General features: G+C 51.1%; 1 protein-coding gene across 1 annotated transcript in view; it reads right to left on the bottom strand.

The window, feature by feature from the left end:
- Positions 1–17,699, bottom strand: part of NRXN2 (neurexin 2) — a 104,686-nt gene that overhangs the window by 79,318 nt on the left and 7,669 nt on the right. Inside the window, 4 exon segments of the mRNA XM_032282940.1 lie at positions 3,999–4,047; positions 4,049–4,071; positions 6,352–6,381; positions 11,572–11,589. Coding sequence (XP_032138831.1) covers positions 3,999–4,047; positions 4,049–4,071; positions 6,352–6,381; positions 11,572–11,589 — 120 coding nt within the window.

The raw sequence follows: 17,699 nt of genomic DNA, 5'->3' as shown, positions 1-17,699 counted from the left end.
CAAGGGTCTCCTACTCACAGCCCACCTCCCTTCCTGCCCCTTCTCCAGTGATGCCCAATCTCAGTGCCTGGAGACAGTTTCAGCCTCACCATATGGGATGGACCAATAGGCCTGTTGTGCATCAGGGCACAGATGAGGAGCATGGGAGGTGGGGTGATGGGGGGAGGATCAGGAAGACACACAGGAAGACAATGCAGGTGACAGGGATATGCACTAGAGAGCAACAAGCCACCAAGCAGAGCTCACATGGGTGGCCACCGCGCCAGCTATCATCTCCACCCCCAGCTCTCTACTCCAACCCAAGGACAGTGCAGACAGGCCCAAAGTGGAGAGCACAGAGTGCCTGGATGTGACCTGTGTGTGCCCAGAAAGTGACAGGGCAAGGACAGGCCTGGGCTTTGTGCGTGCCCATGTCTGTGTGCGTTCATGTATGTCCATAAGCACCTGGCACACGGCCCTTCCACTGGCACTTTTTAAACTGAAGCAAAAACTACTGGGAGAGACTGAGGGATTGTCAGCATTCTGTAAGTTGGTGACAAGTGAGAAGACAATGACTCAGTAGTACCAGGAAGTTGGGGTGTCTGTCCAACACTGGCACAAGCCAGAGTGCAAGCAGAAACAAACCAGAAGACCTGGGTTCTACCAGTGGCTCACTTTTGGCCACTAAGCAGTGACACAGAGCTGGCCCTGCCTACCTCACAGGACAAGTGCAGGGCATACAAGACTGGCCATGAGGGTCTTTATGAAGAGACCAAACTATCTAAATGCAGAATTCCCAGTAGATGCTCCCAAGGCCCAGGCAAGAACAGGCACAATGCCAGGGGGCATGCAGGGCCACCAGGAGCCACTTGTCTTCCCCTTGGGGGCAGGGCTCAGTAGCTGTGCTATGTGTTGAGGCAGTGGGGTGGGGAGGGGTCTCCAAGTGCTGATTCTGCAGATCCCCTCCCCTCCACACACAGCCTGCATCTCTCTCTCTGGGCAGGCTGCCCACAGCCTCTGTCCTCACTACCTCCGGATGCCAAGGCACCAGCTGCTGCCCCAGAGCCTGGCACAGTACTCGCTGCAGCTGGCAAGGCCCGGTTTCCTGAGGCCACAGGGCAGCAAGGCTGGTGGGGGCCTGGGCAACATCGGGACAGTCTGAATCCCTTCCTCTGTCTACTTTAGGGTACCAGCAGAGAGGGCAAGAAAGCAAAGTGAGGACCCCAGCAGAGACAAGAGAGAAAGGCAGGGAAGAGTGGCAAGGAGGTGGGAGGCAGGGCAGAGCAGGAGTAAGGTGACCCATCGCAGAGACAGACAAGAAATGAAGATGGCTCAGGGCTGTGAGGGAGCAAGAGGGGATGAGTGCAGCTATCTGGATAAAGAAAAGGAGCAAGCCCTGCAGGGACAGGGACAGGAGATGGGAAGAGGGCCAGCAAGGAAAGGAAATGGGGACCTCTAGGGAACAGAAGCCAAGGCTTTCCAGGGCCTTGTGTCTCCATAGCAACCAAGCCTGCTGCCCAGGCACTGGGAGAACCAGGGGGCTCAAGGACCAGAAAAAGGAATGTGTTTGACCTTGGTTTTGCCACATGTGCTCTTCCCTCCCAGAAGCCACTCCTCCCATTCCCTCACCTTCACTGCAGTCAAAGAAAATATCATTAAAGAGAGAGTCAAACAGAAAGAAAGAGAATAAGGCAGCCACGTGAAAAAGTGATTAGGACAGAACAAAAGAGGCCAGCAAAAAGAAGAGAGGCAAGCCTGGGGCTGGACTGTGGCTGCCAAGGCCAACTTGAGAAACGAGGCCATTCCTCGACTCCTCAGCTCTGCCTCTGGTCTCCTTAGGGTGGGCGGCAACACTAGCTACTCCAGAGCCTGCACCTCCACGGGCTCCAGTCCCTTTGCCACCAGAGTCCTGGGTGGGCCCAGAGACACCAAGAGGCCCAAGAAGCAACCAGAGAGCCTGAAAGCCTTTGAGGAGAGGGACGGAAAAGAGATGAGCAAATGTGGAAAGAAAACCCAAAGATGGTGAGGAGAAACCTGAATCGGGGAGGTCTGGGCAGGACTTCAAGGGACTGGTGGAGGGATTCTACTGGGGTGAGCCTGTGGGGGCCACCGAGGGGCTCAGAAGAGCACAACCCAGATCCGGGATGAACAAGCCCTGAAGCACCAGGGGGCGCTCTCCCCCAGCTCGCCGTGTTGGAGAGACTGAGAACTACAACTCCCAGCAGTGCTTGCACAGTTACCGCCCGTAATTGCTCCAGACCCAGGAATGGGGGTAATAGCTGATGCTCGTTTCCTCCCACAGTTGGGTAGTCTGTAGCCCTACAAGTGTCCCCAGTGAAGATGTATGTGGCTAGAGGCTAGTTGTGGTCCTGCATTTCTGAGTATCGTGCATGAGGGACTGAGCAGCTGCCTCCTTTCCAGGCCCAGCTCCCAGACCTCCTCTGGGAAGGTCTCCAGCGCCCTTCTCCGCCCGCCCTACTCTGGAGCGCTACAGCTGTCTGTTCTGCTCTCTTGGCACTTACTGCCTAGTAACATCTTGTACTGCTCCCTGGAGAGGAAATGCGATGTGAGAAAGAAGACCTGGGCGCTAGCACTGGCTCCACCACCAGTTCTGTGACCTTGGCTGGTCACAAAGCTGGGCTCTAAGTCCCAGCTTCCCCCTCTGGAAAATGGAGCTGATAATCAGGAACTGCACAGGCTGCTGTGGGCATCTCAGAAAGAGAAAGGTAGGGTCCAGCTTCCTCAACCATAAAGCACCCCACAAATAAACGACCCATGCCAGTTGGTAACTTTCTGCGAGTGTGCTGCCTCTTTCCCTGTCTTTCTCTTTCTCAAGGATTTTTTTTTTCTTTTTTTTTTTTTGGTAGAGATGGAGTCTCACCATGTTGCCCAGGCTAGTCTTAAACTCCTGGCCCCAAGTGATCCTCCCACCTTGGCTTCTCAAAGTGCTGGGATTATAGGCATGAGCCACTGTGCCTGACCTCAATGAACAAATTAACTCCTCTGAAAAGAGTGTGCACTTTTCATATACTTTGCATGGACCACACTTTATTGTAGTTATTTGTTAAAACATCAATCAGCCTCTTGGGAATGGAGCCCATTGGCTCATTTAAAATAAATTTGCTGACCACATGGCTACTTATGTGCCAAGAGCTGTGTAAAGCATTGAGGGCGCAGGAACAGAAATATCCAATCCCTGGCCTCAAGGAGCTTGGTATAGTTGGGGAAGCAAACAGGTAAAGTGACAGTTACTATACAGTGTGATGAGCCTTCTAATGGAAGTGTGGAAACACCAGAAGTGTCCAGGTTCTCCTGGGGTGTTCAAGGAGACTTCCAGTGTGGATGGCCTCGCTGCTTTCTCAGAGTCAGATGAAAGAGACACACCACGTCATTGGGGAAGGGACAAGGATGGCAGAAATCCAGACAAACAGAAGATTAGACTAAAGAATGGAAATGGGACTCCATAGCCCCAGTGCTTGGCACCCACTGGATTTCCTTGAGGACTTGTTATAGTGGCTTGTAAACTTCATAGGAAAGAGATTATTTTAAGGGAGGAGGCCTCAATACAGAAAAAGGAGCTAGAGCCGTAAAGTGGGCTTTAAGGCCCCTTGCTGGCCACAACCCCCAACCAGAATCTCCCTGGACTGGGCACCTGGCAGGCTTCCAGAATTTGATGGTTACATGGGTGTTGCCCTGCTGCCTGGTTGCCTTACCAAAGAAACAGATAATTCCTAGGGGTCGGTCTGAACAACCGCCACAAAAAAAGATAACCTGTGTTCTAGAAAGAGGTCATCAGAACAACTGGGTTTTGCAAAAGAAATGGAGGTTTGTGGCCCTTCACACCAAGGCAACTAATAGGGCCTTTGGACTGGCACTCGGGGAGCAGGCCCATCAGTTCCCACAGGCCTCAGAGAGGACAAGGGGATGTGCCTGTGTTGACTTGGCTTCCCCCCAGGAAGCACAGTTAGCCTGCCGCAGGATGAGGGCTGGACTCTCTGGGGACCATTGGGGTCACTGACCTTTTGTTGGCTGGTGCACATCAGCGGCTCCTCCTCTCCCGGCCCCCCCCCTCGGAGAACAGTAAGGACCCTACTGGAGAAGCAGAATTGGGGAGTCAGGCACAGGGGCTACCGAGCCAGTCCCTCCCCAGCCTTGAGGGGATGAAGGGCCCTCTCCAGGGTGGAGGTGCTGCTTGCAGGTATAGGGAAGGAGAGGCTTTTCTGGGGACCCCCTTGCCTTCAAGACCTCTAGGGAAGGAGCCACTTGACAAACCAAGGATGATCAGCCCCACAGACCCCATCAGACTCATGATCACTGACTTCCACTCTTTGCCTGGGGTAGGGAGACTGAGCAGAGGAGCAGAGGCCTCACTGCTAGTGCGGCATCCCCTCTTCCCCACAGCAGGCAAATAGGCCAGCCCTTAGCACTGAAGGCCCCCAGCACTCCCTTCTAACTTCTCGCTCATTCTCCTGGCCTCCTCCATGAGGCACATTCTCCCCACAACTCTGCATCTTTGCTCACACCCTTTGTGCTGGATCCAGCTCACCCTCCCCAACTCATTCAAAAGCCTGACACAGGTGCCCCTCCTCCAGATTTACACCCAAGCTCTTCTTCTGTTCTTTCCTGTCCTTGAGGCTCTCACTAGACCTTGAGTCTGTCTACACCTGCTTCATTCACCATAGTGAGTGCTCAAAAGCTCTCCCCTGTCCACTCCTTTGCCAGTTAGACCCTGGAGCTTCCCAGAGATTTCCAAGGGCTTCCTGTAATTCCTGTCTGTTCTTCATCCCACCATTGTGCCTATAAGGGAGATCCTGCCTGCAGCTCAGCCTGGATGTGGGCAAGTCCTTTCTCAGGAGTTATTTCTCACTCCTCACCACCCCACTCATCAGTAGCACCTAGGTCTCCAGTCCAAAGGCCCTGGCAGGCACATGTTACCATGTCTGGGTTCCAGGCCAGCTTGAACTCTTCAGCCCACCTCTCTCCCTGCCAGTGAACCTACACACTCAGCACCTGGCTTCCAGACACCCAGCCCTACTGCCAGATCCACAGGATGGCTTCAGGATGAGAAAACTCAGTGATGAAGGGGGAAAGTCCCTATATGGGCTCTTACTCCAAACTTAATTGCAAATCCCAAAACGTGAACTAGAATAATACTTGAGCTGTGGAAACATTCCAGGGGGGGGCTTGCTGAGGTCCTCTGGGAGGACCTTCACTTATGACAAAGGGGAGCCACAGCCAGCACCCACAGAACCAGGCACTGAGAGGCAAGAAGGACGTGAGCGAGCCAACCAGGGCTCCTACTCATGACTCCCCAATTGGGACTTCCTCTTTCCATACACTTCTTGCCATAATTTCACATCCCTGCAAGACTCCAAGGCCTCTACCTCCCATACCTGAATCCATCCCAAATTTCATATCTATGCAAGTTTCTCCTGCAGCCCAATCTTGGTCCTACCTACAGTCTAAGGACCCCACTCTGTTCCTCTGTAAGATGATCCCCCAACAGAGAGCTGAATTGGGCAGGTCCAACAGTGCCAAAGGATCTGGAAGGCCAAAACCTTGAGCTCAGAGATAATCAGTGACAGCGAAACACTGGAGGAGGCCAGAGCTGGAGGAGCTCAGACAGGACTCCTGGGTTCTGTCTCCAGGTTTGCTTAATACCAGGGCTCTCAATTCACCAATTAGGTCAGTGGAATCACTAACAAGTGACTTCATCTCTCTGGTCATCATCTGTCAAATAGGGTTAAGAGACATTAAAAAAATACAAGGGTGAAGGTGTGCGGGTGGGCAGGGGGTTGGGAGTGCGCACTGTGGAAAAGGAGAGGCCCTGCACCTCTCCTCCCATTTCCCCTCTTGTCATAGATGGGGGCATCCCACAGTAGCAGGGTGAGGGTGATGAGACTGCCTAAGACCCTCTTTCTCCAGCCCATGCTTTTCTCTTATTACTTAGGTCCAAAGAAAAGAAAGAATGATCAGAATGAGTGGAAGAAAATCAAACACCACCATGAGAAAGAAAAAAAAGCAAGATACGATACCAGGAAAACACAAAAAAAGGGTGACTGGAGACAACGGCAGGAGTTCAAACATCTCTTGATGTCAGAAACCAAGGTGAGATGTGGGCGGATGTAGTGCTTCAGGGTGGGCAAGGAAGAGGGGAATGCACAGACAAGGGCAAGTCCCCACCCCCACCCCAGCACCCCCCAGATAAAATTAAGAAATGGCAAAGGAAGGGGGTAGGGAAGGAAGAAGGTGTCAGGACAGGTGGAGGAGGGGAAGGGAACAGGGGAGGGATAGGGAGAAGAACAGAAAATCCAGGCGCAGGTTGGGGGCAATCCAATCCAATCCAAACCAAACCAAAACTTCAAACCATACCTTCGCTGTTTAACGTCAGGTGAGCCGGACCTTGGAAAGGGGAAGGAGAGAAAGAAAGAAAGAAAAAAAAGAAGAAAAAAGAAAGAAAAGGGGAAAGAAACAAAGAAAACAAGAGTCATCAAAATCAGCCAGAGAGAAGGGAGAAAAAAGCTTTTGCTGCCACAATTTAAAAACCCTTTTTAACTTGTGACAGACATCGGGGGGAGCCCCAGCCCAGGAGCTGAGGAGAGGGGCCCGATGCCGAAACAGAGGGTGGAGGGCACAACAGGGGAAGAAAGAAAGAGAGATTAGGGGCATCAGAGAGGGTGAAAGGGGTACAGGCAGAACCAGAGGAAGGAGGGGGCAGGGAGTCGCTGCATGGGGGAGAGGAGATTTTGGTTTCTTTTTTTTCTTCTTGCCGGAAAAAAAAAGGAAAAGGAGGAGAAGCATTAGGCTGGGAGGGTTGCTTTTTCCTTTTTCTTTTTTTCTTTTTTTTTTTTTTTCCGGGGAGGCGGAGAGAAAAAAAAACGGTCAACGAGAAAAAACGATTCAGATGGAGGAAAAAATAAAACACGACACAAAAATCAAAGCCACCTGGAGAGAGAGAGAGTGTCCTGTTAGCATGGGATTGAGCAGGCAAGGGGGCCTCCAACCCTCCAACACCCCTAATCCCGGTTACCCCTAGGATGCTGACAGAAAAGGGGAAAAGATGGGGCGGGTACAAAGAACCTGGGCCTAAAAAGATCCCCCTCTAAAGCAGGGTTTGGAAGGACATCTGTTGGGTTCTAAGCCTCCCGGCTACCCTTCTCAATAAACTCTGTATGGATAGTAGGGAACCTGCACACCTGGGTTCTAAGAGAAAACTGGGGCTCGAGAGGACAAAGTTAAGGAGGAAACAGGTAGGAGGAGGTAGAATCTAGGGAGACACTGAGAGACTGGGGTCAGAGCTCTCAAACAGCAAGGTCCAAAGAGGACAGCCAAGGCCCACTGGAGGAGGTCCAGCTCTCCAAGAGGTCCAAAGACTTCATTCATAAATGACAGCCCCCCCTAGCCAGGAACGGTGGCTCATGCCTGTAATCCCAGCACTTTGGGAGGCCGAGGTGAGCGGATCACGAGGTCAGGAGTTCGAGACCAACCTGGCCAACATGGCGAAACCCCATCTCTACTAAAAATACAAAAATTAGCTGGGCGTGGTGGGGGCACCTGTAATCCCAGCTACTCAAGAGGCAGGAGAATCACTTGAATCCCGTAGGCGGAGGTTGCAGTCAGCGGAGATCGTGCCACTGCACTTCAGCCTGGGCAACAAGAGTAAGACTCCGTCTCAATAAATAAATAAATAAATAACAGACCCCCCCATTCTCTGGTCAAAACCTCTCTCAAATGACCCAAAATCTGGATTTTGAAAAGAGAAAATGGACTGAGAGGAAGATCAGCTAGGATTTCCATCCGAGATTACACTGGCCCCTTGAGAGGGCCTTGTCAGCCCTAACCCGAAGTACCCCTCCCCAGCCTTATTGGGAAGGAACCTGGACCAATGGATCAGTACCCCAGTCCCCAAAGGGCACCAGCCATGGAAAGCTCTCTCCTAGAGAGGCTGGTACCACCAGGCCCACAGCTGGGCTGAGACCCCAGGGCTCCCTGAGATGGCCAGCCAGCTCCACCAAACCTCAGAGCCCCCCCCAATCCCACTCACTCCCCTGTGGTGTCTGGCCAAGAGGGTAGGAAAGGCAACAGCCCTGTGGTGCCACTGTCACCCTTGGAAACAAGCCCCACTGCTATGGCAATGAGACGTTGACCCTAGGGATAGAAAGCTGGGGCCAGGATGGAAGTAGCAAGATTAAAGAGTTACAAGTATCTCTGAAACAAAGCTGGCTGGGCCGGGATGCCTGGGCTCCAGGAGGAAAGACAGCAAGGAAGCCAGGAAGCACATGGCCAGGGGCCGAAGGCCTGGACCCCTTGGCCAGATGGTTCACGCTGCCCTCTTTGCCCCATCTCTCTGAGTTGGCATTGGTTTCTCCCCACCTCTGAGTCTTGAGGCCACTTAGGGGAGAAGGCCATAGCTGCTAAGGGCAGCCTCAGGACAGAACAGCTCTTGGGAGGACGTAGGTTTTTATCCAAGACACAGGTAAGGACCCAAGCATTTGAACCGAGTCTCCTCATTCCTTACTCTTGAATACCTTTCTACTCTGCCACCAACTCTTTCCCCAAGAACTACCAGCATCTCCTTCCAAACCCCCCAAATTCAGGACCCAGACCGAGAGCCCTCAACCCACATCTGACTCTCCCTGTCAGAAGCAGCCTTGCTCTCAGGCTCCCACCCTTGAGAATCCAGGCCTCTGCCCACCCCCAGCCCAGGAGCCAGCTGCCCTGTGAACCCACCCTCTGTCTCCCACAGGCCTGACTGCTGCTAGGGGAAGCCACATCTCCCTCTCCCAGACCCTTCCATTGCCCAGCTCCTCGCCAGCCTCATTAGCATTCGGCAGTCTCCCTCTGTCACCACGGCAACCAGCTGCTCAGCTCCCTCAAGCGTGACAGCACCAGCCATCTTGGTGAAGGGGAGGCTGGTTCCCTTCCTGTCTACCCCTGGCTCAGCCCCAGCTGGCCCGAGGGTTTTCTCCCCAAAGTCAGTCTCCCTGCTGCTAATCTGAAATCTCTGCTCCCTCCTCCTGGCCCCCAGCCTCACTGGGGTATTCACTTCCCCATATCCACCTGTGGCATCAGCCCCTCCTCCCACCGCTGGAGTAGAGACTGGCAGTGATGGATGGCAGAGCCAAGGGTCCCTTCCTAGGGCACTTTATCTGGCTGCTTCTGGGTCTCTTCGCCCTGCCACAAGAGGCTGGGAGGAAAAAGGAGGTGCTCAGCAGGGGCTGTAGAGCAGGATCTCAGGGTTCCTGTAGAAAGCTAGGCCGCGGGCACAGTAGCAGGTGGAAAGAGGGTGAAGGCACAGAGGACTCCTTAGAGATGTAAGGGGAGCTGCAGGGTTAGAGCACAGTGCCACAGAGGAGGCCCCCCACCCACCCACATGGAACCAACACCTGCTAAACCCGCCTCCCCACCTTCAGTCTCATCCCCTAACTCTCCTACTGAAACCCCCGAGAGAACCACCACTGGAAGAAGAAAGATGGTGATAGGTGACAAAACAAGCAGGCACACAGACATGTCACGGAGTGATACAGAGATACATCAGACTCCTAGGTGTGTATACACACATACACACACACATACAGCCTCCGATACACAGCCCTGCACAGCCACTTACATGCAGGCACACACAGTGCCACATCTAAACCAGCAGACTATCACGTGACCCAAAGAAATGGCAAGGTGGCATCCGCAGGCCTCCTTCCCCACGGGTCCCCAAAGCCCGGCTTCTCTTCTTGTCCCTGTCTATCAGCCCCTTTCTTCTGCCCTACTCCTGCCAGAATCCTTCTTCCCAAGTGCCCCTCTGGCTTTCTTCTCTTGGCCAAGCTGTTCCCACTTCCTGCCCCTCTCTCTAGCTTCAGACTTGAGGCTTTCTCTTTCCACCCCTTCACTTACCCTCTCTCCTTCCTCCATCTCTCTCCTCCCTTTTTTTTTTCCACTCCACCCTTTTTTCCCTTTCTCTTTTCCTCCCTCCGTCTCTCCCTTTGTTCTGGAGGAGACATGACATCAAGAGCAAGTAAAAGTCACATCAGCACTAAATCTTATCTCCAGCCTTCAGAAGCCTGCGTCCACCCAGACACGCAGACTCTCTCTCTCTCTCTGACACACACAGAGGTAAACACTGACATACGGAGACGCAAACACAGATGCAGACACACAAAGATGCTGATGTTCTACACAGGCAAGCAGAAATGTGAGCATACCACATATGCATCGATAGAGGCTCACAGCACACCCACGCACTCAGACACAAAACCATGTGACATGTACATGGCATATATCCATAGTTGTGCACAGAGACATATAGATCAGCAGAAGAGCTGTATGAATGTATGTGCATGCAGATGCAGACACACACACACACACACACACACACACACACACGTGCCTGTCTGCTGGGCCCAGAGGACCTGAGGACCCCCAAGGAGAAGAGACATCCAAAAGAGACAAGTCAGACCATGGACATCACAAGAAAAAATGGGTTCCAGCCCCACACTGAGGCCAAGAGGCTCTTGCTGCCTTTCTTTCCCAGGACTACTATATCCCTGGCACATTCCTCTGCTCCTCCACAGGGAGGACCTACCCTCCCACTCCACTTTCCCAGGAGAAGGGACTGGGATGCCACCTCATGCTTGCTTTGCTGCCTTCTTCATGGTGGCTATGTGAGCTCATCTTCAACACAGCCTTCAAGCCAGAACTACCTTCTTCCTGCTCTCAGTCCATCCCAGAGGAGGAAAAGAAACAGGGAAAGCCAAATTGCGAGAGAAAGGGTCAGAGAATGACAGAAACCCAGAGATAATCTGGGGAAGAAGAGGCACATGGTCCAGGGACAGGGTCTTGGAGAAAAGGAGGTAATGACAAAAACTGGAGAGGGAGAAGAGGCCAACAAAACAGGAGATAGAGAAAGAACAGATATAGAAACCTCAGAGAGAGGCATACACCCCATCCTTGCCCTCTGACCTGGATGAAGGAAGAAGTGGACCACCCCTACCTAGCAACCTGTAGTACAGTGGCTAGGGGCCTACCACAAGTGTCAAGTGTTGGTCACAGTGGGGCAGAGAAGCTGCCCCCACCACACACCCCAGACCCCCTACTCTGCCGGTGCACTCCACTCCAGTCCCCTGAGCCCTGCAGCAGTGGCACCAGACTCCAGGGCAGATTCTTCCCAACCACAGGTTTCTGGGGCAACAGGCCCATCCCACCCTGCCCCAGTATATGGCAAAGTTGCTTTTCTAAGCTTCCTAACTTGGGCTGGGCTAAACAGTGTCTACCCACTCACTTCTGGGCACTTCAGAATCCTGTCAGCCCCGTCCCTCCACCCCCATTGCTCATCTCTTCCCTAAGTTTCCCTTTCTCTCTCTAGCCTGGAGAGGAAAAGGAAGAAGAAAGGCCAATCAGCAGCCTCCCACCCCTCGAAACCCATGAAGAGGGGATGCAAGAGAGCAGAGCGAGGCAGCCAAGGGAGGACCCCAGACATCCTTCTCCAGAGGAGCCCTAACATGGCAGGAAAGGGAGTCCTCTGGTAGCCAACGACAGCCCCTCACGTAGGATCCCATGGCACCAGATCCACTACCCCAGTGACCAAGAGGCTTCACTCACCTTCCATGGGGTGCTCCTCTGCAGCCAGTGAGATTTGGAGAAGGGGGAGGCAAAGAGAAAAGAAAAAGGAGGGCTGTTAGCAAAGGTACCATGAACAGGGGCTCCAAGGGGCATGTGGAGTCCAAGCCCACCCAGGCGCTGACATGAGTCACCCAATGTAAAAGGCCCAAGTCTCAAGAAACAGCACTATGTTGGGGATGAGGCAAAGACAGAGCTGCTCCCTGAGTCAGAACCTCACACACAGCCAGCCAGTACCCATCACACCCAACCCTCAAGTAACATTTCAGGAAACCAAGGCCCAGGACAGGGAATTGACCACACTCAAGGTCACACAGAGAATCTGAGGCACAGCCAGGAGTGGCAGTCAGGCTTCCCAACTTCCCCAGAGAGGCTCCCCCACTGCATTCCATTGCATCTCAGAGACAGATGGAGACACACTCACACCACTAACTGTCTCACAGGGCTCACTAGAGACACACTCATGCTCAGTGACACACTGACACACATAGGCACTTAGCAATCCAGGGACACACACAGTCTCCTACAACTCACATCTAAAGCCTCTGCACACAGAACCCAACCACCCACAGCCCCTGACACTCCCAGGGGTGAAAAGACACCAGGACACAGAGTGGGCAAACAAAATTCTGCCACACAGCACTGTGTGACTTTCCTCCTATTCACTTAACCTCTCTGAGTCCCTACTGCCTCTTCTGCAAAAATGAGAGGGGAGGGCTGGATAGTTTCTGAGGCCTCTTCTGACTCTGATTCTGGTTCTAGGACAAATGTCTTCTTAACATCTGGATGAGGCCAAGGGCCCCCAGGCTGGATGGCCACACCAGTGGCCATCTTGAAGAGAGTCCAAATTCAGTGGGCCACAGTGGGCCCAGACCTAGACCATGCCACATCCTTCAGACAGACAGACCTCACCTATTAGGGCCCTGCCTGGGCTTGGCCTTCGAGCTCACCAAATGGGTCAAGAGGGAGACGGAAAGAAGAGAGGATGGAGACAATTCCTTCAACTAAGCTATAGTTCCTCAAGCAGGCTGGACTCTGGTTTGCTTTGTAAGTAGATGGACAGGCCCCCAGTTCCAAACATTTGCCATGTGCTCACCTCCTGGGAGCCTTTAGATGAAGCAATAGGCAGGAAGTAGGAAACAGCACAACCTGCAAATACACAAACCCATGGGGAAACACATACTTGCATGTGCAGCACCCCCGGATACACACTTATGCACACGCAACTATTCAGTACACACTCACGCATGCACACACTATCTCCTCCTACCTCCAACCTCATTTGGTGGTATCTGTTCATTCTCTCATGGAGGGGTAGCTAAACTCCGAAAAAAAAAAACAGTCATTTGTGATACCTTATATCACCTCCATAATCCATGCACATACAAAGGCTGAAGGCAAGCACCAATACCTGCACAGTAACCTGCTACGTAATACTAGACACACACACCACCACCCCACAGTGACTCCAGTGGCTAAAGATACACAGCGGACGATGAACACAGCTCTCTTTCTATCTCCCATTTCCTAAACCTACACACACAGCCTTTCCACGTCAACATGTCTTACAAACACATTTCTCTATATGCTTTTACCTGACAGCTGCATCACCTAAAAGCTATGTCTCCAATAGTTTTCTCTTTTTTTTTTTTTTTTTTTTTTGGAGATGGAGTTTCGCTCTTGTTACCCAGGCTGGAGTGCAATGGCGCGATCTCGGCTCACCGCAACCTCCGCCTCCTGGGTTCAAGCAATTCTCCTGCCTCAGCCTCCTGAGTAGCTGGGACTACAGGCACGCGCCACCATGCCCAGCTAATTTTTTTGTAGTTTTAGTAGAGACGGGGTTTCACCATGTTGACCAGGATGGTCTCGATCTCTTGACCTCGTGATCCACCCGCCTCGGCCTCCCAAAGTGCTGGGATTACAGGCTTGAGCCACCGCGCCCGGCAATAGTTTTCTTAAGTAAACTGAATTACATTATATTTATGGGGGAGCTGGCTAATGAAGGGGCCCTCAGGAAACCCTTTGGCTCTCATGAAGACTGCTGTGCAGGGTTTCTCAGGTTCCAGGATGCTAAGACCCTGGGCAGTCAGCACAATTGTCACCAGCACCTGTGCAAATAAAGAGGCATGGTGATTTCTAGGTAATCCAATATGGCAGATATTTCAAAAAATATCTCCACCTGCCAGAAATGTACATCATGCTAAGCTCAGGAAGATGAAACAATCAGGCTTGGTTTGTTTCTGGCTTTGGAGGGACACCACCTAGAAACTCTTCCTCTGCTGCTCTTTGCTTTCTGCTGACTCACCTATGACCCTCACCTGCTGCCCCGAGCTCCTCTGGGCTTGGCCCCTGCCCTCCACACTCCTTTCATTTCTCCTTGCTTTCCTCAGTGATGGCTCACTTTTGTGCACAGAGACTCCCAAACCTGCATGGGCAGTCCTGGCCTCCTCCCTCAGTGCCAGTCCTGTATTGCCACGTGTCCATCCAGCAATGCAATTGCGCAGTCAACTCTCTGACATCTAAACTCCACCACTGAAGCCATTCTCGACACCTCCACTGCCACAACCAAGTGCTCATTCCCCTGTGCTTCACAAAGCCCCTGCTTTCAACTAATGCTGCTTGAGCTCCCACTACATGCTCCACACTGCCCTCACAGGCTCCAGAGATTCCATTAGTTAGCCATGTGCCAGGCACCATACTGACCCTCACATGCAATATCACACATCAGCTTCACTGCAGCTCTGAGCTCGGTGCTATCTATCTCCTCCGTACAGAGAAGGAAACACACCCAGGAGCACAGAATCACCTTTGCCCTTCTCCACTGCAATCCTAGGTCATCATAGCCTCTGGCCTCATCCCTTGTGCTGGAAACCTGCAAAACTCCTGGTCAGTCTCCCAGCCCATCCCCAGCCTGGCCCTCTTGGCACAGGTATGCCTTACTAAATACTGCTGTGATCAGAACTTCTCACCATTTCTGATACAAACCTCTCTCCTGTGCCCTTGACCTATGTACCCATCTGCCTTCAAAGCCGCTGTCTCTGAGTGTCTCATGGGCTTCCCACACTCAATATGACTAAGGTAGGCCTCATAACCCTCCCCCCACACCAGCAAATTCCCTGATCAAGTTAGGCACCCAGAAAGCACCTGCTCCTTTTGTCAGACCAATCACCAGGTTTGTTGGTTCCACCTTCTAAAACCCTAAAAACGAAGCTAAACTCCTAGAAATCTTTATCATACTCCATTTCCACCAGCACCGCCCAGATGAGGCCCTGCTGAGGTCAGGCCCTGATCAGTCCATCTCCTTAGAACATTAGTAGGCCTCTGAGATGACACCCCCAACAGCCACTTTTTTCACCCTGAAATTAACATACCACAGCACACAACGTGGTTCACTCCAGCCATGTCACAATGCTGCTGAAAACTCTTCAAAGCTTCTCAGTGCCTGTAGGTTAAAGTCGAATCTGCTCAGAAAATTTCACCCAAAATTTGACTGTGCCTTCCTCTAACCTCCTTTCCTGTGACAATCCAGGCTGCAGCCACCCCATCTTCTTCCTGTTTCTATAATATGCCACGTTTCTGCACATAATATTCCTTGTGCTTGAAACACTCATCACATATAGCTGGCTGAGAAAATCTACTCTTTTCTTCTTTTTTTTTTTCTCTTTTTTTGAAGATGGAATTTCACTCTTGTTGCCTAGGGTAGGATGCAATGGAACGATCTAGGCTCACCACAACCTCTGCCTCCCGGGTTTGAGTGATTCTCCTGCCTCAGTCTCCCAAGTAGCTGGGATTATAGGCATGCACCATCACACCCAGCTAATTTTGTATTTTTTTAGTAGAGATGGAGTTTTCCCCAAACTCCTGACGTCAGGCAATCCACCCACCTCAGCCTCCCAAAGTGCTGGGATTACAGGCATGAGACACTGTGCCCGGCTCAAAAATCTACTCTTTCAAGACCCAGGTCAAGGGCTAGCTAGAGTGGTTCACACCTGTAATCCCAGCACTTTGGGAAGCCAAGGTGGGAGGATCACTTGAGCCTAGGAGTTTGAGACCAGCCTGGGCAACACAGGGAGACCCTGTCTCTACAAACAAATACAAAAATTAGCCAAGTGTAATGGCTCATGTCTGTAGTCCCAGCTACTTGGGAGACTGAGGTGGGAGAATCGCTTGAACCTGGGTGGTCGAGGCTGCAGTAAACTGTGATGACACCACTGAACTGCAGCCTGGATGATGGAACAAATCCTTGCCTCAAAAAAAGAAATAAATAAATTAGCCAGACATGGTGGTGTATCCCTGTAGTCCCAGCTACTCAGGAGGTTAAAATGGGAGGATCATTTGAGCCCAGGAGTCTGAGGTTACAGTGAGCTACGATTGTACAACTGCACTTCAGCCTGGGCAACAGAGTAAAACCCTGTCTCTAAAAAAATAAAAACAAGAGAAATTTAAAAAAAAAAAAAAAAAAAAAAGATCCAGGTCATTACACATTTGTCTTTGTTCTAAACAAAAGAGAGCTAGCCTTCCTCTTTTGTGCCAGCTCTAGAAATGTACATTCTATTATTAATTCTCTTACTGAATCTCTATTGCAACTGTTTCAACATGTCTTTCCTGACTTGACTGTGAAATATCCAAAAGTAAGGACAATGCCTCATTCATCTCTCTATATCCAGCTGCTTGCATGGTTCCTGGCTCAGAAAAAGGCATTCCCAAGTTTGTTGAGGGAATCGTAAAATAACACTTCGCATATACTGAGCACTTAAGGGTGTGCCTGGCTCTTTATGTCCATTGTTCCTCTACGCACCCCTGCTACCTTGTGAATGGATATTACTATCACTCCCTTTTAGAGCTGAAGAAACCAAGACTCAGAAAGTAGGAGTAACTTATCCAAGGTCACACTGCTAGTTAGAGACACAGTCAAAATTTAAACCCAAATCTGTCTGGCTGAACACTTCTAGTGGGCTACATGCTTAGCTTGGAAGTAAGACTTCTAGAAACTGATTCTAATGTAAGGTTCTGATTTTATCTACCACAAAGCATAACCAACTTGGTCTCTTCACCATGCCCTGGCCCACTTAGTTCACATCTCCTATACTCCTCATGTAGGCTGTTCTCCTGGTGCGAAAGCCCTGCCCTTTCCTTTCTATCACTATAACTCACACTCGGTCAACCTTCTTCAAGGTCTGGCCAAGTAACACCTTCTCCTTGAAGCCTTCCCTGACCACTAGAGCTAATAACCATAGTACCATTTATTGATCACTTAGAATAGTACCCAGTGCATTGTAAAGGATTTTCATATATTAATTCATTTAGTTCTTATAACGATATTACCTCCATCTTACAGAGTAGGACACTGAAGAACAATGTGGATAAATTAACTGCCCAAGTTCACATAGCTAAGAAGTAGCAAAGCTAGGTTCAAACCATGGCAGCCTATACTCTTACTCATTTTGCCATCTTTATTTAGAGGCATCTAGCATGTCTCTGGGTTCTAAGAGCAGCTGCTGTCTATACCACCCTCTAGAGAAGCCTGTCCCATTCTGCCTGGAGGCACTTCTATCCACAGAAACTGTCAGGACCACAGGTACTAGATGTTAGAGCTGACAGAATGACCCCAACATAGGTGATCTCATTTGCTTAACTTTCACACACAAGACTTTACTGCCTCAGCAGAGGACAGAGGTGGTGTCACAGATGGTATGTCTTGCCCAACAAACTCAAGATCCAACAGACTGATATCAAGGACAGTGATGAAGACCAGAACAAAAGGGAAAAGAAAAGGTTCTAAACAGCCAAAACATACATCTAACACCTGGGCAGTTAAGAGCTGTTACTTTCTGGCTACTCTCCACACACTGCCTAGAAGGTAGCCTTACTCTATAGAAGCAGTTGCGGAGTTGTAAAACTGCATCCTCAATAAAGTTACTTCTACAAAAAAGGAATAAAAAAGAACTGTTATTTTCTCATAGAGCCTCAGGCCCTAACTAGAGTCCACCTACTGTTAGTGACACACAATTCTAACAGCAATTCCTAGCTTAGGAATGCTGATTTCTAGGTTCACACACACACACAGAGAGAGAGAGAGAGAGAAAGAGAGAGAGAGAGAGACAGAAACA

The sequence above is a fragment of the Sapajus apella genome, unplaced genomic scaffold (assembly GCF_009761245.1).
Source record: "Sapajus apella isolate SASKATOON/1434 unplaced genomic scaffold, GSC_monkey_1.0 scaffold14, whole genome shotgun sequence".
In the NCBI taxonomy this organism is placed as follows: domain Eukaryota; kingdom Metazoa; phylum Chordata; class Mammalia; order Primates; family Cebidae; genus Sapajus; species Sapajus apella.
This window is presented reverse-complemented; position numbering and strand designations above follow the sequence as displayed.